General features: G+C 32.4%; 1 protein-coding gene across 2 annotated transcripts; it reads right to left on the bottom strand.

Annotated features, from left to right (window-relative positions):
* Positions 1-7,540: 7,540 nt before the first annotated feature.
* On the bottom strand, positions 7,541-20,260 carry LOC134267907 (long-chain fatty acid transport protein 2-like). 2 transcript variants are annotated; one of them, XM_062750113.1, is made up of 11 exons: positions 20,185-20,260; positions 19,282-19,679; positions 18,933-19,043; positions 18,063-18,275; positions 17,554-17,709; positions 17,301-17,425; positions 15,099-15,290; positions 14,746-14,845; positions 10,807-11,011; positions 10,587-10,684; positions 7,541-10,147 (listed from the first exon to the last, which is right to left on the bottom strand). In XM_062750113.1, the coding sequence occupies exons 2-11, from the start codon at positions 19,649-19,651 to the stop codon at positions 9,834-9,836; spliced, it is 1,884 nt and encodes a 627-aa protein (XP_062606097.1). In that variant the 5' UTR covers positions 19,652-19,679; positions 20,185-20,260; the 3' UTR covers positions 7,541-9,833. The 2 variants fall into 2 exon arrangements, with proteins under 2 accessions (XP_062606097.1, XP_062606098.1); XM_062750114.1 differs by lacking the exon at positions 20,185-20,260 and adding an exon at positions 19,875-19,936.
* Between the last annotated feature and the right edge of the window lie 325 nt (positions 20,261-20,585).

The following is a 20,585-nucleotide window of genomic DNA, read 5'->3' as shown; positions in this document are numbered from 1 at the left end:
GTTGATCTGTTTGTCTGTCTGTTTTTCGCCCCGTTTTATTTTCGCCCTTTCACACTTGAAAGCAATTTTGTCCTGTTTTAAATTCGCCCAGTTACAATTCTGTTTAAGAAATCATGCTGTGTATTTTAAATCTGCCCCGTTTTAAATTCACCCACCTGTGGGTAGGGCGAAAGAGGTGAAAATAAAACGGGGCGAAAATTTCCCTGTATACAGTACTTCATATTTGGTATGCATACTCCACTAATTCAGCTCTTCCAAATGGCACCAAGGTCAATGACCTTGTCACCTTGGTCGTGACCTATATGCTAAAAATAGACTTTTTGATGCTTGTTGATGATACGGGGATATCAAAAGCTTCGTCATTTCGCAAGTTCTATGGTCGATATAATGACCTTATCAGCAAAAACGATCTATCATTTATAAAGTCGAATGCTGATTGACATTCTTTTTAATTCAAACTGTTAGAACATTATTTTTCACACGTACTAAATTAGCTGCAGTTATTCCCATTTACTCGATCATGATAAGGAGGACATTTGGTTTATTATCTTGGAATACTTATTCTTTCGTGGCACCTCATCCCATCTAGCTCTGTTTTTGGTTGCTTTAGTGCATTTTATTTTCAGTTAACCGATTAACACCTAAACATTATTGCGCGTTTACAGCTAGGACACCTTTAATTAGATTTGACAACTAATTCTGCCAGTAAAATGGACTTCCCGATCGATATATATAGAATACTTTAGAAAACTTAGCTATTGTATACCTGTGCCTCCGCAATAAAATCGTCTGATGATCTTTTTTTTTTTTGTTTTTTTTTTTTTGCTTGTCAAAGAAGTTTTGTAATTGGTAGTGCCCCCGAATTGAAAATGTTTGGTTGACCCCCCCCCCCCCCATGCAACTGAAATTGCTTCCCACGGGTCTGGATCTAGTGACAGAAGGACGAATACATGAATCGATATATCATGTAACATACATACATAATATGTATATTATACCTCCTTTTCCCCTTGAAGTCACAAGGTGCTGAAAATTCCAAAGGAGGTTAATTACTCTATTCCTTTCTTATTCTTTTCTTGTGTACACATACCAAATACAAAATGCTATCCGCTGCATTTCATTTCCGGAAATATGCATAGCATTTCCGACAATTTTTTTTTTCATTTCCGACATTTTTTGTTTTCATTTCCGACATAATATTTCTTTCAGTTCCGGAATTTACCTGTGCGGCAATTCAATGTTTTATAAGTAAAAGAAAACGGAATTTTTAAAGTATTTATACCAAAATATTGATAAAAAATAATTTTAAAAAACATCTTTACATATATGTAGCACTTAGTCTAGGTAAAGGAGTTCAATGTGCATAATACTTTTTTAACACATTTAATGTGCACTAAATTGAATGTCAGTGACAGCAGTATACTTAACGTCCCCCAAGTCTTTGATAGATTTACAAAACTTAATTTCAATAATTTATTTTTGATTTATTCCTTAAAATTTTTCATAAGTTAAGTTATCAAATCTGTTACTATATAGGTACTTCAATGTATTTAAGAAAATGTCGGAAATGAAAACAAAAAAATGTCGGAAATGGAAAGTTGATAATTACCAAAAATTCCGGAAATGAAATGCAGCCATGCTATCTCTCTCTCTCTCAGCTTGTCCATAATAAGACGTGTAATTTTATTTACCATTGTACAATAAAATCGGGGGGGGGGGGGGGGTCAGGCCCAAAAACCATAAACTAAGAACAGACTTAAGTCAAAATTTCAAATTAATATAACTTCTGAGATTATTTTGATAATGATACAAAATTTTCATCATATGTTTTAACTTGAATATAATACATATCTGCAAATTTTTAAGCAGATATGTCAAATAAAACTTAGAATATTCCAAATCAAAATTTTGACTTATGTCTGTTCTCATTTTTCTTAGAAATTTGGGGGCCATGCGACATTACTTGTCCTATCTTGTTCTTTTAATGATTTATCAGATATATAGTTTAATTAGATTATTTCTTTAAAAATCTTATTCTCTGTTCTTGGGAATTTAATGAAAATAGAATACATAAAGTTTCAAGTAAAATACATTTACCATATAATGAAATTTTATATCCTTTAATATTTACTAATTTCTACTGAAAGAATTAAGTTATTCCTCTTTGCAAATCACCAAGATTGTCAATCACTTTAAATAATGTTCTGTTTGTTTTTATTTTGCTTTAACGTCCCTCTCGAGAATTTTTCACTCATTTGGAGACGCCACCAGTTGCTGGTGGACAGCTGCATTTTTTTCCCCGATACTCGGCTCTTATAGCCATTAAGCAGTGAGGGATTTTTTTTCATACCAACAATTAACACCTTTTGAGACAAGGGAACTATATATTAGGTCTCATGCGGGATTGGTCTTCAAATCCCACAGTGAGATTTGAACCCACAAAAAAACCCAAGGATCCACTTCTTACTTCACGACTCTAGAGAGACGCTCTGTGACCACTGCACCACGCAGGTCAGACCTGTAAATAATATAACTCAAATGGTCATCAGAGTGAACAACAGAATTACATAAGTATTTTACAATATTTAATACAAAAAGTTCTCTCGTAGTTATAGTTTTTAAGGGTCAGGTAGACTTACCATAATAATAGATGTGTTAATGTTTTAATAATAAAGAAAACTGGGTCAAAAGTATGATATATCTTTGTACATTGGCCTAAATAATCTTCAAAGACTATTTATTTCAGAGAGGCCGGTGTGAGGGGGGTATGAAATGTGTTAACTAATAGTGATCTGGATCAAATTACTGTTTTGTTTAATCCACACAGGGATAAAGACAAAAATTTACATTTGAAGAAAATTCATGTAAAATTTCAAAATTCTCCCATATGGTAATAACGACAAAGTCCATGTTTTGCACTGGAAAACCTGAAATAAGTGTCACATCAAAAAGTTAAATAGCTAGGAGGTGCACAGTGGCAATTATTATGTAATAAAGAATCTGTGAAAGTACATGTATCATTAAATATTATTCAGTGGTATATATAGGAGGAGTTGCGGTTAAGAGATGCCCGTACCCTTCAACACTATAGAAAGAATGGCCATGGCATGTGTTTTACTCTGGGAAACTCAAAATATGTGTCCGATCAAAATATAAAATAGGAGGTCACAATGGCACTATGTAAAAAAGATTCTGTGAAAGTATCAATAAGAAAAAATCATTTTGTCAAAGTACAGCAAAAGAATATTTGTAGGGCTCTGACGATATATCGAGAAATTGATTCTGTGTGAAGACGATACACAAATCGATACATATGAAGAAATATCAAAATATTGCAAAAAAAAAAAAAGACTTCTGTTTTTTTTTTTTTTTTTTGTTTAACGTTTTGGGTATGATATATAAAATAAGTATGCTAATATAAATACAGATATGAAATAAAATAATACCTTTGAGTTAAAAAAGTTTGTTTAACAACAGATATACGACCTCTTTAAATAAATTTCACTCTTATTTTTTGAGGAAATGTTTTGTTTAACTTATTTCAATGGAAAAAAAGATTTTATAACCAATTAAACATATATCGTGATACGAGTACATATCGTTTCATGACTTAAATAGATGTGAACTATATCAATATAGAAAAAGTTGCATCATCTCAGCCTTAAATATTTGATCAGAGAACTATATAATTATATATTTTACCTAGATACGTTTGTTCTTTTCTTTAAATTTCTTAATTTCTGTTTTATACTTCTTTAAATGCTGAAGTATATTACCTTCTGTTTTATTATAGTGTGTTTTGATGACTTGGTGACAGTACCCAGAAGGAGACTCAGCTAGATGAAGTCATATGGATGTGCTTAACATGAATGACAAGGAACCCACAGGTATGTGAAAATTAACCCCCAACCCCCAACCCAGCATGCCATTCTTTATGAATCTTGGTTCCTCATTTTTACTTCATTTGCCCTGATTACCTTTTTTCATTCTTTTCCAACAGAAACAAAAGAGTCAGTCACTATTGTTCCTTTCACCAGGCTCCTAATTCCTAATAAGTATAGAAAAAAAAGACACTTGCATCTGACGTTGAAGAGGACAGTAGAAGAATTAACGGTGTTGGTGAAGTTCAAATTTCTTCAAAAGTGTTGAAAAGTTATAATCTTCAGCCTGATAGGAAGTGGTACATGTATTATCATCTACCACCAAGATACTGAAATGAGAAGCTAAAACCAGACAGGAATTTGGAAACAAGTGAAAAACAAAAGACTGATGGACATTGACCCTCCAAGAATGGAAATGAGCACCTCTTAAATTGTTTTTATAATTATATATTATCTGACTGTGTGTTTTTAGTGTGTGTGTGTGTGTGTGTGTGCGGATTACCTTATAGAGTTGAGTTAAAGTGTGGAAACTGAATAAATTTTGCAATGTATTCTAATGTTATTGTACCTATTGTATTTTTATTCCCATTGGATAGGGGAATTAAGTTCTGCAGAAAGAAAACAAGAGGTGTTTGTGAAACACCGATGGTTTCTCCATCTCAAAGATATATTGGTTAATGCTTTGTCTTGAAATTTTGGTACAGAATTTTTCAACTCTGAATTGAAAGTGGCTCATGACAACAATATCTTGATCTTGCCACAATGTGATAGTGCAAAGGATAATGTCAATGAGATGAAGAAATTATGTCAGAGGCATAGATAAAATTCTAATATGGTCCATCTTGTGATGGGCCATTTTATGGTCTGGGTTTTCCTGTCCTTATGTCATCTGGTAGCTATTTTATCTCAACAAACCAAAGATTTAAAGGGTATTACGATGAAGTTTACAGTTAAAGGCATCAAACTATCCAGATCATTTTATGAATTCAATGTAGCTGAGGTTATCTTCACCTCACGTTTTAATTTTATGGCCACTTCAAGTCAAAGTCAGAATTACATTATTACAATTAATACTGTATAAAGGGAAATGTTCACCCTGGTTTTATTTTCGCCCTAACCTTGGGCAAAATTAAAAAGGGGCAAATTCAAAGAATACAGAATAATTTCTCAATCAAAACTGTGACTTGGCCAATTTAAAACGGCAAAATTGTTTGCAAATGTGAAAGGACAAAAATAAAGCGGAGTGAAAATAACCCTGTATACAGTAATTACTTTGATTCCTCACTGAAAGGCAAAACTTTGATATCAAACTTATGAGGATATAAGAATGGATTAGCTCCTTAAACTGTGACACCAATGTCCAGAGTGGGAGAGGTTACATAATCTTGAAAGGAGCCAAAAAAACAAGATGTGTTTGTGTTAACTGATAACCCCCGTATGGCAGCTTATGGCGAGGGTTGAATTCTCCCATATAATAATATAATAATAATAATAATAATTTATTTAGAGAAGGTAACCCGATTAGTGCGAGCACTAGTCTTCCTCGGGGCCTTCTTAAAAACACATATACAATGCATATATACAATAAATAGAATTACAATTATGAGACAATAAAAATCAAGTGTATGTTACATAGTAATAAAACATCAACATTTCAATATATAGAGAGAGAAGAACAAAAAATCATATAGAATCATTGCGTTTCATCAGCAGAAAATTTTCAACATTTCTTTTAAATATTGCCAGGGATTGGGACTTTCTGATATTAATTGGTAACTCATTCCAGATAATAACCCCTGAATATTGTAAAGAATTTTTAAATAAGTTAGTTTTATATTTTGGTAATCTAAGTTCTGAATTTGTTTCTGAGCGTAACGTGTATGATCCAGAACTTTGAAATTCAAAAAGATTATGCATATAATCGGGAGACATACCATTAAATATTTTGAACATTAGAATGCTTTTCTGTAAATATAAAAGTTCATAAACAGTTAGCCAACCTAAAGTGTTAAATAAAGGCATTGAAGGTGTATCAAATTTTTCATTTAAAATAATCCTAGCTGCTCGTTTTTGTAATCTGTAGATTCTATCCATATGCGTTTGAGGACAATTGTCCCAAATGGATAGACAATATAAAATTGATGGTAGAATAAAAGCATTATAAAATAGTTTTCTAGTATGCATTGGAAGAAACCTTTTAATGTTTCGTAAAGTAAATAATTTGTATGTAAGAGTTTTGCAAACTGCATCTACATGACAATTATATTGAAGATTATGATCAATGTGAACACCTAATAATTTTTGCATCTCTAGGTTTTCTAGGGGCTGGCCGGAAAGTTGCAGATGAAAATTAACGTTTTCTAATTTAGATTTCTTTTGTTGTGTTCCCATTAACATACATTTTGTTTTATCAGTATTTATAATCATCTGATTTTGTTGACACCATTTTTGTATTTGACAGAGTTCATGATTAAGAGTTGTTTCAATACGTGAAATATTATTACCACGAAAATGCATTGTAGTGTCATCAGCAAACATATCAATATTACAATGTTCAACGCACAATGGTAAATCATTAATATACAATAGAAACAACAAAGGACCTAAAATAGAGCCCTGTGGCACACCTGCTGTGACTGGCAGTGATTCAGATGTGTACGCACCAATTTTAACACTTTGAGTTCGATCATATAAATATGATTGAAACCATTTAATTGATATTGGATCGAAGTGATAGCATTTAAGTTTTCTAATGAGTATATCATGATTAACAAGATCAAATGCTTTGGTAAAATCTAGATAAGTAATGCCAATAAAATTCCATTGATCTATTGCATGCAGCCAATTATCATTAGTTTTGTGAGAGCTGTCTGACACGAGTGAAGATCTCGAAATCCAGATTGTGCTTTAATTAATAAATCAAAGTGAGAAGTAAAGATACGTATATTTTCTGCTACATGCTTCTCTAAAACTTTCGATATAATTGGTAAAATTGAGATTGGGCGATAGTTTCCTGGGTCTGATTTATCTCCCTTTTTAAACAGGGGAGATACTTTTGCGACCTTTAACTGTGAAGGAAAAGATCCCTTGATAATGCTAGAATTTATAAGGTGTGTTAGAGGTTTGGATATTATACTAGCTGAAAGTTTAAGCAATTTAGGTCCAAGAAAGTCTATACCAGCAGATTTGTTTACATGCATTGTCAAAGATCAAGGTCAAAAGTTTTGGTATCTAAAGGAAGGTCTTGTTACTAGGAATACACCTGTGAAATATGTATCCCTAGTTCTAACTGTTCAAAAGTTATCTTCAAGGTTAATGTTTTTAAAAAGTGGGTCAAACTCTTAAATACATGTGTGAAGTATGAAAGCCCTAACTCCAACTGTTCAAAAGTTATGGCCAAGGTTAAAGTATGTTTTTTTTTGTAAAAGTAGGTCAAACTTCAAGGCCAATAAGTCAAATTTGGTGGTACCAAAAGAAAGGTCTTGTCACAAGGCATACACCTGTGAAATATAAAAGCCATAGCCCCACCCACTCAATAGTTATGGGATAGGTTAAAGTTGATGATGGACAGAAAAACAGATAGGATAAAAACAATATATCTAAATGATCTTTTGATCCGAGGCATAAAAATAACCAACGCTCAAAATAAAGGACACACATTTCATAACATATTTATGTATATATTTATCTATTCAATTTTAACTAAATATACATATATGTAAATAAATCATAAACATTGTACCTATTTTTAAAATAATCAGTCAATACTAAAATAGTTCATTGATAAAAACCTGAGGATGATTGATTTACTAACCTTTCAAGTGTCTGTAAAAAAATTACTGTAAATCACTTTTTATCTGCGAGAACTTTATTTTCGCGTAATTACGCAAGACTGTGTGCTTGCGAAAATTTAATTCTCGCGTATAATAGTATTCCTTAAGATTATATAGAGCAATAACCACAATTCGTGAAAATTTTATCTCTCTTATCAAGAATCAATGACTATCTCGCGAAAATAAGGTGTCGCAAAAATTTAGTGATCTACAGTACCCTGGTATTAAGTGCATACCAGTAAAACAGTAAGGCCAGATGCATTTCAACAAGAACTACTTTTGAGAATCATCCAGTACAGGCACTTGCTGAATTTGAGTGAAAAGAAAGGGGGATGTTACTGTAGACGTACTTTTTTTCCACGGGGTCTTAAATCCGTGGAATCTCAATTTCTATTGAATCCGCGTCTAAAAAATTACGCAGATTTCCTAGACTGTCTTATATGCCTTGCATTTATATCAAGTACTCTTGGACAAACTTCTGTGGAAAATTTGTGGCCGCTTACAAAGCGTAAATTAATACCACGTGGAAAAAAGTGCTTCTACAGTATTTAAGAGGGCTGGGGGTTGTGGTCATTTGTAGACTAAATGATCTCCTTTAGAAGAAGAGCTCCATATGAAGATGTACAAATTGCTCAAATTTCAAAACTTAAATGTATGAAAATTTTCTTTGCCAAATGATAGTTGACGGCTTTTAAAGATATCATATATAAGAAATGAAGTTATAACTGATGGTTAATTTGTTGACCCTCCAGCCTCCTTAAGCTATTTCAAGTATGATTTTGCAGCTAAACAAAAATACTTGTTTAACTAGCAAAACGTGTTTATAAGAATGCATCCATGCAAGCAAAATTAACAATAGATAATATATCATTCAACATGTTGTCACATATAACATGATGTAAAATAAAAGTAAAATGATTTAGAATGGAATCACAGAAGCTATAATCAACAGGGATAAATAATCAACAATGCATATCTCCATGCATTTATAAATGGATACACATGTATAATTGTGTAATCGTAACAAATTAATTAATATACATGTACATATTAAAAGTTTAAACAAAAATTCGTAAAAATTTGTTTATACAATACATAACAGTTAAAGCAATATAGTCTGTAACTGCATTACATGTACTTTGAGAAAATATTCATTTGTACTCTCTCTTCTTGGTCAAAGTTATAAACAAAACCTTACTATCTAATCATTCCAGATTATGTGGGGGAACAAAATCAAAATAAGGACTAAACTAATTCAGCACGAAGGCATGTTAATTCATCTTGAGTACCGGGGTATTATCTCAATCATCATGTGTTGCATGTCATTATAATGATTATGGTATAAATATCAATTTGAAATCTTTATTTGTCAACATTCTTAAGGAATCCCTGAAAATTGAATAGGACAAACTATATATGAATTCTCAAAGAAAGTCTTGTTTTAACATTTACATCAATCATGGTCAAAGTTATGCAAAATTCTGGACCATATTGTTTAAACACAAAAAAAAATGGATATAAATGTATCAGTAACATCAGCAACCATTGCTTTGTTATCAAGTGATACAATGTTCCCATCTGGCCTTGGAAATTTCCTTTTCACCGAAGTCCTTGTACGTTTCTATAAAATTTACATTTAACGATACTTGAAATTCACTGGTATTGCAAGAATGGGGAAAAACTTCCATTTTGAAAAAAGTCTACCAGTACTTCCTTGTCAGCTGGTTTTATAATGGTAAAAGTGCACTTCTTTTTCATTGCATAATTTTTTCAAAAATACTTTAAAGAATTTACTAATTTTTTTTACATAACGGTAGCCGGGTACATTTTTAAACTTAAAAGTTCAAGGGTTTCAGATACCAGGTTTTCAAAATAACAATTTTAAAAAGTATGTTTATTAAATTTCTCAAAACTCTTCTGACAAAAATAAAAAAAATAATGATTATTATGAAACTCTTTGTATTAAAAAATTAGCACACTATACATGTAAAAAAAAAAATTTATAGCACCCACTGATTAAAAAAAAAACAACTTATTTTTCTTGCATCAAAACTTATGCATAGAAGTCTTTAAATTTGAAAATAGCCACCATAAATTGAACTAAAAATAGTTATTGCAATCACAACCGTGCTTTTGCCAAAAACTGGGCAATATTTTCAGTGTTGAGTGGAACATAGGTTTTGGTTTCTGGTGAGATGCGGAACAGCGGATCAGTCACAACAGCGGGGTTGTAGGCTTCCTTGACGTATTCCACCTTCCTCTGTTTGTGAGTGGTTGTCAGCGGCATCTCCTTGATGAAGCGGAGGAACAGTGGCTGGGCGTAGTGTGGTAGGTTCTCCTCACAGTGGTGGTAGATCTTAGGTAGCAGGTCTGTGTGGAACTCAACATTTTCCTTCAGTAAAATTCCCGCCATTCCAGCTCGACCATCATTACCTATTGAATAAAATACCATAAAATCCTTTGGTAAATGAATAAACTCAATATCTTTTAGTATTATGAAGTAGTGCATTGCATTTACACCCTTATAATGAATCACAAAATTATTCCCTTTTTGACATATTTTACATAAATACATATAACAAAAGATATTTTAACAGTAAGACATACATGGAGCTATAGCAACCTTTTGGGGCAGCTTAAAGTAATATTTAAACATGAACATGTATTTGTAACTTGCTGGGTCTAAGAGGCAAAATAAACTATATTATTTTGCACTTTTTAAAAACAGGACAAAACATGACACTACAACAAGATATTTTCTGTGAGCATGATACATGTATCTGTAAGGAAGCTTTACCATATATTTTTCTATCTGCATTGCTTTCAGAATTACTTATTATGAACTGGCCTGTAAGAGAGAGTATAAACTGACCTGGTATTTCTACCCCATATACGTTAGCGTCTTGTATAAAAGGTAGTCCCGTCAGAATATTGGCTACTTCATTCGTGGACACATTTTCACCTTTCCACCTGATCAAAAGAAATATTGGGATAGACAATAAATATTCTTGGAGACTTAAAGCTATAATGAACAGATAACTTGAGAATAAAACTCATGGTGGAATTGACATTTCACCCATACATGTACGCACCTAAAAGTATCTCCAACTCGATCTTTGAAATACAAGAAGTAATCCTTGTCGACGTACATCAAGTCTCCATAATTGAAGAAGGCATCTCCCTCTTGAAAGGCATTTCTAACATATTTTTTCTCATTGACTGCTTTGCCTCCGAGATAAAAGCCATCTTTGTACAGAGCTTGATTAGGGATTCCTCCAATCAGAAGTCCTGGCTCACCTGATCAATGTTTAAACCAAATATGCACTACACATAAAATTAAGCATGTGTCTACATGGTGTGCGTCCATAAGTAACCTTCTTGCTTATTTTTCTTTTAAACATTCAAAAATGGGAGTTGGGAAAATGTGATTCATTGTAAAATTAAAATTAGTCTTGGGTCTATAATTAACCCTTGTAGTGCCGGTACGTGATAAAGCGACGACCCAGATAACACCATCACAGTGACAGTGCCGGTCGTCGATATAGTGCAGTCCGCCATGTTGGCAATATTCGGTAACAGAGGTAGCAGTGTACATTTTGTGTAAGTCAGCATTACTATTAGAAAATTGACCCACAAATAGCAGATCTTGTTAGATTCTAAAATTTAAATGCATTAAACCATGGGGCAAAAAATATTGCTTAAGTTACATGTACCTTGGTGTAACAGGCAGAATTTTTTTTTAACCCTCCCTTTATGCCTTAGAAAGCTTTATCTTAGAAAATTTTGTTTCCCTTTGCCTATAGATGCTACACATATACAGTAGTATCAAAATGCACAAAATAAACAAAGAAGATGGGGGGATAAGGCGGGCAGAATGCCTATAGCACGACAGATAAGAAGTGAAAAATTTAATTAAGAAATAAATAACAAGTTTATAAACTTCAATGGGAATTGAAGTGGGTCAGTCACGTGATCAAATCCTGTGAAGGCCAAAGGCCTCCTCAGAAGATCTGATCATGTACCGACCCACTTCAATTCCCATTGAAGTTTATAAACTTGTTATTTATTACTTATATATATATATTTGAGACAGACAATTGAATATTTTCGAATTTAAGTTATTGCACTAACCGTCCGTCGTAGATTTTGAAAAATGACGCAAGGTGTAAATCGGCTTGCATGGCGGTTACGCTTCGAATTCATTAGGCTAAGGAATCTATTTCGAAGGGAATATTTTGTGAAAGGCTACTTGTGATCAGTAATAGTGAACAGATTGTTGTCTGGGAATATTTTATTCGTGAAAAATGATAATCGATGCTGAAAAGACGCAAGAAACACGTCCGAAGTTTGATGATAAAAAGTTGGAGGAATTTCGGTCGCTGGAAAGGGATGGATGGATCCGATGGATTGAGAAACTTGTCCGAGCCAGTTAATTTGCAATTTGATAAAAAATATTCCACGGTTTCACTAACTAAAGGCATACTGATCGTAAGACACTGATAAACATGGAGACACTGGCGACATCTTAATTTACATTGAACTATGAAAACGCTGAGGTGTTTGGCAGCTGTTCATGGCAAAGATATTTTCCAACAGATTTACACATTTATCGTGAGTTCAATTTAAAGATTAAATAAAAGTTTACCATGAAAATTTAACCAAAGGTCTATCCAAAAAAATATATATGGATGAACGTTAGAGCTCTGACTGTGCAGGTGACAAAAGTGAAGAAAAATGTAAACAAACGCTAGGCTCTTAGTTTTCTCTATGTACACAGGTTGAATCGATAGCCCCAAAACTGTATGAAATACTTGTTTACATTTAAAATAAAATAATTATCATTTTACTTGCTTATCTTATTCATTTTTATACATGAAAAGCAAGTAGAGGTCATTTTATAATATTTATGTACCGGTAGATATTATTGCGCCGTGTGATTAGGTCACGTATTTACCTCTGACCTCTGACAAACTTCATACAGAATTGAAGATATTTTCTCTCTGTATGTTTATATAATGGAGAGATACCACAAATGTATATATTCTCAATTATATCCAAATTTTATTTCATATTTCATCTAATATTAAAGTATACTTAATGTAAAATCTCTATAATTTACAAAAATCTCACAAAGACTGAAAATATTTGCCTATAAAAAAGCATACACAGACTTAAACAAAAAGATCATTTTTTCATACTTTAACAAAATTTTTCAATATGAGTGGGTCTTCGCTCCATTTTTTTGAAAGATAATCCTAAAAGTTTGCAATAAAATAAATATTTTTTGGTTTACAAAAATATGGAGCGAAGACCCACTATACCTTAAAAGTACAGTTTTATGACAAAACATTCACATCTTTCCAAGAAATACTTTAAGTCCATTAAGGGGGGACCTATGTCGTTCTACGTCAAAGCAGCGTTATGTGACGTCACAATAGCAATGTTTGTTTTTTCCCGCTGACTTTTGCAACTGTGATTATAGGCATAACATTGTTATTAATCAATAACGTACACGGTTTACAAAAAGAATTTTTTTTCATCATTTATAATAGTTTTAATTGATTTATGGAGTTTGTTAATATTAGAAATCTCTTTCTTTGGTGGATGATTCATAGCAATTTCAGTTGTAAAGAAATACCTCCATGATATGCTGATATAAAAGTGTAAAAAATTTAAGATAAAATTCAACAAAGAAAGCGGCTTAAATCAGAGAAATATGTTTAATTTTATGTTTACCATTAACTGTATTTTCTGGATAAAACTTTAAAAAATTAAGAAATGTACTTGTACCTATATTTACTTATTGATTTATAGTATATGTAGATTTTATTGTATGTCCTTCCTAGGTTCTATTAGGTGTTGATTGTTGACGGGGAAATGGTGGGGGGCAGAATGATTAGAATGAAGAAGAAAAGAGTTTATCTGTTTAAATTATTTCTAATCAAAACAAAATACTCGTTTTTTGTAAAATAATGTTATATTCAGATGTTTGTCAGTGCTTACTTACCTTTTTTAAGTGCAGAAAGGTCAATATTTATGACAGAAGAGTACGAAAATAAAAGAAAACGTCATATCTATCGTTTATTTTATCATAAAGGTATACTTTTTTCTTTGTTAAAATAAAGAGAGGGGTCATTTCTTTCAGAAAATATGAATTACAACATTTTCACACAAAGACTTTTTAAGATATTACCTGCTATTCATGTCAGAATTATAAAAAATACGACAAGAAAAACGGGGTGATACTTACATTGTGCTCCTTTATAATTTTTCATGCGGGATGAATTACAATGAAATTGCTTTCATTTTAAAGATACAAGTCATATAAATTAAATACCTGTTGATTTAGAATGTGATTTGACATTTTTGGTACTTTTTAGCACATATTTGGAGTAGAACAATAATGTCTGAAAATAATCTATTTTTAGCATTTCACACTGTTTTTGCACGTGCTCTTGTGTAAAAATAAGCATATAAAGGTATTGTTTTTAATACATAAAAATTAAGAGCAAGTGGTCAGGAAGGAAATGTCAAAGTCTTGAAAATTTCACACAAAGACTTTTCAGACATAGGTCCCCCCTTAAGTCAATGGTCATATCACAAACATGATTTAAATGCCCCTAATCATCATGAGCCATGTAGCATAGTGGCCGTTAGCACATTAGTCTCAAAGCAGTGTGATACTTCGGTATTTTCTTGTTTGGGTTCAAATCCAACGTATACCATCTATTATTTTTTTTAATGACATTTTTAAAGAGATTTATTTTCTCTCAGAAATTTTTTTTTTCTCATAATTTCATAAATTTCAATAATGAGAGGTAAATTTAAATACTCATTTTATATCAAATGTGATTTCTTCATATCTGACGCTATAGGCATTCTGCCCGCCTTATCCCCCCATTTTCTTTGGTTTCCAAAAATAGGAGAGAAAAGATAAATGACATCAGTTTTCTACACAATACAAGAGAACTGAGTGATTCATTTAACTCGAAAAGAGAATTAACTTCTCTAAACAAGTAAAGTTCATTTACCTATTTTGCAAGGAATGCATCGCCCTTCTTTGTTTCTCAATGGAGTCTCAGTGTTTGGATCATAACGCACTAAATATGATTTGCCTGGTGTCAACCTATTCTGTAAAAAAAAAAAAAATGAATGTTTCATTAGAGCAATACTTCTAGAATTTACACATGTCATTCAATCACAATCACTAGGGAGACAAGAAACAAAATGTCATGTATGAATACACAAGTCTTGTAATATCATAAATTACAATATGAGTAGATGATCAAATTTGTTTCTAAGACAATGTTAATCTGATTTCATGTAGATTAAATGTCATGTCTCTTGTTTATAGTTACAGCCTGACAACTGTCTTTAAACTCACCAGGAATGGGGACAGTCGCCCACAGGCTCCTACTTTCCCCCAGGTATTCACAAAGGCAACAGTCCCTTCTGAAGCTCCAAAGAACTCTATGATTTTTGGAATCTTAAACCTTGCTTGAAATTTTTCCCATATATCTGCTCTCAGCCCATTTCCTATCATAAATCTGATGCAATGATTTCCATCCTCAGGGCTCTAAAAATTCAAAAATACAAAAAGAAATGTTTGAAAAACACATATGTCCTAAATATGGAAATGTTTAAAAGGAACATCTATAAATTTAAAATTTTGCAATGACAATGATATTATTTATAGATATATATTATCTGGAAAAAACAATATAAAACCAACTTAGATCTCTATCAGACCTCAATATTATAAGGGGTAATTTACTTCTTATTTCTTAAAATGTCTGTAAAGCATCCTGAGCTGAACATACATGTATCTTCTTTTGTCTTGAAAGTTTTATCCACAACTTATGTCTTTGGTCATTTACTTCTCTTTAGGTACCAATTAACTTCGATCCTGATATTTCTTAAACTTTTTTTGCAAAGTATATTTTTAGTTTTTACATACATAGAAAAACCTTCCGCCACAAAATATGTCTTAAAAATCTACACTGGTCATTTACTTCTCAAGGGATACTTAAAAAATATGCAGAATTTTATAAATAAAGTGTACCAATTAAGATGTCTGCCAGACAATGGGTTTCAAGATAATGAGCATTACATGTGGTAATCAACAACTTTTTTTGTCAAGTTTGCTCCTTAACTGTGAGATCCAAATTGATATCAAAGTATTTACTTTTAAAGAGGCTGGGGTGGCAGCCATTTTCAGACTATTTCAATCTCCTTTAAAAGAAGAGCTCCATATAAAGACATACAAAAATGATCAAAATTTAAAACTATAAGATGTATGATTTTTATCTTTGCCAAATGATAGTTGACAGCTTAAGATACCGTATCTTAAAAAATAAGATAAATCTGATGGTTAATTTATGGTTAATTTGTTGACCCCCCCAGCCTCCTTGAGGGGAAAATTTTTTTTTACAAAGATTGATGTTTGTCAAGCAAAGGGTTCTCAAGATTGAATGAAAATTTGACCCTTGACCTTTAACCATGTGATCTTGGTTTGTGAGTTTATCTTGATGAGTGATGTTGGAATTATAGCGTCTTAAATCTTTAAAAAGGAATCGGCAGAAACCTTTTATTGGTTTAAAACTTTTTTCTCTGTGAACGGATGTTCTCTTTTGCTATATGTTTTAATTTCTAACGAAAAAAAACTACGACTTTTGAGCTTGAAAACCAGCTGTTCAATATCTCTGTATTTCATGAATTATTTTTAAAAAGACAATAAATTTAGCACAGATACAGATGCTCAATATATTTAATTTATATGATATAATAATATGTTTAACAGTGTGACCGTTGGGGCGAGCGCAGGCCTTGTACGTAGCTTAATACAGTTGAATCGTTGATCTGCCTCTTCAAACGTCAAACTGCACGAGCCACAGTCTAGACCATGATGTCACATGACATCAGAGTTTTCGGATACAGCCAAGCGTCTGGTTGATACAGGTTTTATGCAAAATTTTAGCCTAATGAAATACTTTGTAGAGTAGATGAAAATATATTTTGTTACTTTTAAGCTTTGTGCGAATAAAGAAAAGCAAACGTATCTTGATAAAGAACAATTATTCTTGGTCTTTTGTATGTTTTAAAATAAATTTGCATGGAACCCTGGTTGCGAAGGAATTCTGGGAATGTTGCACAGGAAAATTTGATGATGTATGTACAAATTTCCTTCCAAATTTCATCTGTTCTTACACGTTAGCAGTGTTTTCCCTAAGAACCGGCAACCGGCCAAATTGACCGCTTCAATTGACAAAATTGCCGCTTTGAAGTAAAAATTTGTTGGAAGGTCCACAGAGATTTTGTTCATAAACCTCATACCCTAGCCTGTTACATCTGATCTCTAACACTTTACTTTGAAATAAAAGGAAAACACAGGTTAGTCTATTGAGCTCGCTGCGCTTGCTATAAATATATGTTACAAAAAATTTACCTTATATCTTGAAACAGACAAAAGTCTACCTGTAATTTAATTCTTCTGTTCTCCATCTGCACTCCATTCTAACTTAGCCAACACAGGTTTATATTAATTTTATAGAAAATATTGGTTACATGTAAGTGGGAAGACACCTACCTCTGGAACATGTAGTAGATATCTGGCTAATTCTCCAATGTACTGAGCAATGGTTACTTTGTGCCTTCTACATTCCTCAAAATAATGTGATGCTGAAAATCTGACTCTGAGAATCATTGTAGCACCTAAAATCGTAGCATAACATACCATAACAAAGAGAGCTCTACAAGATTTCACATGTGAATATGTGAATATTTATTTCAATGAGGACCAAATTTTGTAGCTTTTAAAGACTGTGTAAGAGTTTTCTAACCTACATCCATGACACTTAACAGAGCTAGTGTGGCAGCACTGTGATAAAGTGGCGTGGTGGTATACACTCTGTCATCTGGTGTTACCATACCAATCTGCAAGAACTTAGAGTATCCAATACTCTTTCCTTGATTCACTATGGCTGGCTTAGGCAAACCTTGAAAAAAAAAGTCTCTCATAAACATCTAGGACCACTGGACTAAAAGAATCACAACTAGAAGCCAACAGGTCTAGAATCACTTTTCTGTTAAATTTTGCAACCCTATCACTTCTATTCTAAGTCTCTTCATTTCATCTTATATGATTTAATAAAGCCTTGAAATTCCAAAATTAGGTCACCATGACCTATTTTTTGGTTAACATGCTTTGAGCTCCCAAGATGTATCAACTAACAAAGTAACAAAGTAGTCAGAAAAAGCAATAAATTTAGTAACAATATTTTCCTCTCACTATGACTATATCTGAAATTTATGATATGTTTAAGTGGAATTGAAAATTGATTAATGTTACCTGTTGTTCCGGACGTAAAAATGTAGATACAAGGGGTGACCATAGTGAAAGTACTTCTACAACTCCGGCAGATTTCAGCCCCCGGAGAGTTCAGCATGAGGTCATCCATGGAAATGTAACCTTCGGGTACATTATTGCCAGAGGTACCATATAAATATATTGGAATGCTAAGCTCTGGACGGATCTCCTCCACAGAATGGAACAGTTCCTCACCTTAAAAGAAATCTCTATACTTTGAAATCACAAATTTTCATGGGGATTTAATTTTCGTTGTTTCCGAGATATGAAGACCCACAAATTCATGTCCACCAAGAAATGTTAAATGATTCTTTGTAACTACTAAACAATTCATCACCCACGAAATCAAATTCCCACGAACCAAGAGTTTTCCCTCAAACCACGAAAATTTAATTCCACGTAAATACCTGGTATGCGATTTTACAGTATTAAATTCCATACTTAGCAAATCTTGTGCAATTGATAGCCTTAATAGCATTAATTTGCAATGAAGCTTCTATGATAATATACCATATTTGATATTAATATGTACAATGGTTGCCTATTAATTTTACTGTTAAATATAAAAAAAAATAAGTAACCTACAATGTAAAGAGTCCTTAATTGATTAATTGTCATCTATGATTTAGAAAAAGTCTGGCTTTTTATTACAATTCATCCATCAATTATTATTGTTTTTTTTACTTATCACTTACAGGTAATGACTTAAGAGGCACAACACACACACATTTATATTCAGTCTAGTATCTTTACTATGCAGTAAATGTTTCAACTGCAGAAAATTTACTATATGCAACAATTATTCAGATTCTGTATATTCAGAGGGTAAGTATCATAAACAATGATATTAACCTGTTCCAAGAATTACTGCTTTTGCTTTACTGACTGTGAGTGAATGTAGCAGGGGCTTTGCTTTGTTGTTATAGTTTACGAATGCCACACTTAAACCAATTTTCTGAAGCCCTGAAATGGTAAGAAGACTTTATAAATTAAAAAATGTAGTACACTGTATCAATAAACTGTCAAATTGAATTCACAAATACAGAGGACCTTGCAATGAAATTACAATGTACTGTTTGTAAGAATGATGGGACAAATTTCTGCTGAAAATTTATGACCTTGTACATAGCATAAATTAATACCTCTTGGAAAAAGTACTTCTACAATATTTTTCAGAAGTCCAATCTGATATCAGTATTACCTAAAAATGTCCAAACAAATGCTGGTGAATTCTGACAAATTAAGGCAACTGCATCTCCAGTCTGGCACTTCCATTCATAAGCAATATTAGCCACTTTTTTGGCTTGCTCGTTTATAAACTCATAGGTATATTCTCTGTTCTCAAATATGATCATTGGTTTCTTAGGAAATTTTGCAACACTATTTTCAAACATGTCAATTATATATCTTCCATTTGCTACATCTTGTGCCAATCTCTGTCCAATTCCTTTTCCATATTTCATGTACTGCAGGTCATACTTAATCCATGGAAACATTGTCTGCCATGCTGCCACAGATACACCCGCAACCCCACCAAGGCCCATCAAAACTTTATCTCTGGTACTTGGCATTTTTTCTCAATTCCGTTTTTAATCCTTGCTACAAAAGAGAACTGATCATGAGATATATCATTTTAACATGTTTAATTCAGACAAGATTAAAGAAATTCTTAGAGTCATTATAAAACTCTAGAATGACCCAATTACTAAAAAAAAATCTAAAATATTTTTTTTTCACACATTCAAATATGGAATTAGGCCTAAAGCAAACAGACAATGGTACTCTTGGGCCTACCTATCTACTCTGTCCCTGAAGTATTCAACATGTGAAATGCAGAGCACTTTCTAAAAACAAATATAGCTTCAGCAATTTTATGTAGTGCAACCTCTACTATTTAAGATTAACTGTTAGATTAAATACCTCTGTTATAATGATGAGGTCAATTTGGAGAACGTCCTACCTTTAAACACGATGCCCATCATCCCATGCATGATTAAAAATATTGCAGTGTTATTTCTACAGTATGCTTTAACATAGTATGTCCGTTACAGTCACACTTTATGAAGTTCTCTTTGAAATTATTTTATAAAAAGTAGATGTTTACCTTTGCTTTTAATGGATACGTATGTAGAAACTACACATTCTCGGAGTGATCTCCCTAAATGTTTTTATCAATCAGACAAGACGACAGACAACAAGTTTGAGGTCAAAGTTTAGTGTAACATCGATCCCGATCACAAATCAAACTTCATTACAGTTTTTTTAATTTCATGGTATTGATAAAAAATTCTATACATTTAGAGAGAAGATTTTTAACATACAGAAACAACTAAGATGATGAAAGCAAAGACCTATAAATACTTTGTACCATGTACATATCTAGGTCCCTGAGAAGTGGATCACAACGCGTGCACTTGTATAGTCCGCGTTGTGACCTACTGTTGCATTGAACCTGCTATTCTTCATTTTTGATACCCTCTTTTACACGATCAGTACGTACTTGTC

This window comes from Saccostrea cucullata, unplaced genomic scaffold (assembly GCF_032062105.1).
Source record: "Saccostrea cucullata isolate Sc308-1 unplaced genomic scaffold, CSIRO_AGI_Scuc_v1 ctg1293, whole genome shotgun sequence".
NCBI lineage: Eukaryota > Metazoa > Mollusca > Bivalvia > Ostreida > Ostreidae > Saccostrea > Saccostrea cuccullata.
This window is presented reverse-complemented; position numbering and strand designations above follow the sequence as displayed.

Bases quoted from the DNA above. Each gene is read 5' to 3' on its own strand.
- LOC134267907 (XM_062750113.1), bottom strand. From the start codon at position 19,651: ATGCCAAGTACCAGAGATAAAGTTTTGATGGGCCTTGGTGGGGTTGCG. The intron at 14,846-15,098 runs GTGAGTTTAAAG...TTTTTTTTACAG, and splicing joins GGCGACTGTCCCCATTCCTG to AATAGGTTGACACCAGGCAA. The intron at 10,685-10,806 runs GTGCGTACATGT...TCTTTTGATCAG, and splicing joins CGAGTTGGAGATACTTTTAG to GTGGAAAGGTGAAAATGTGT.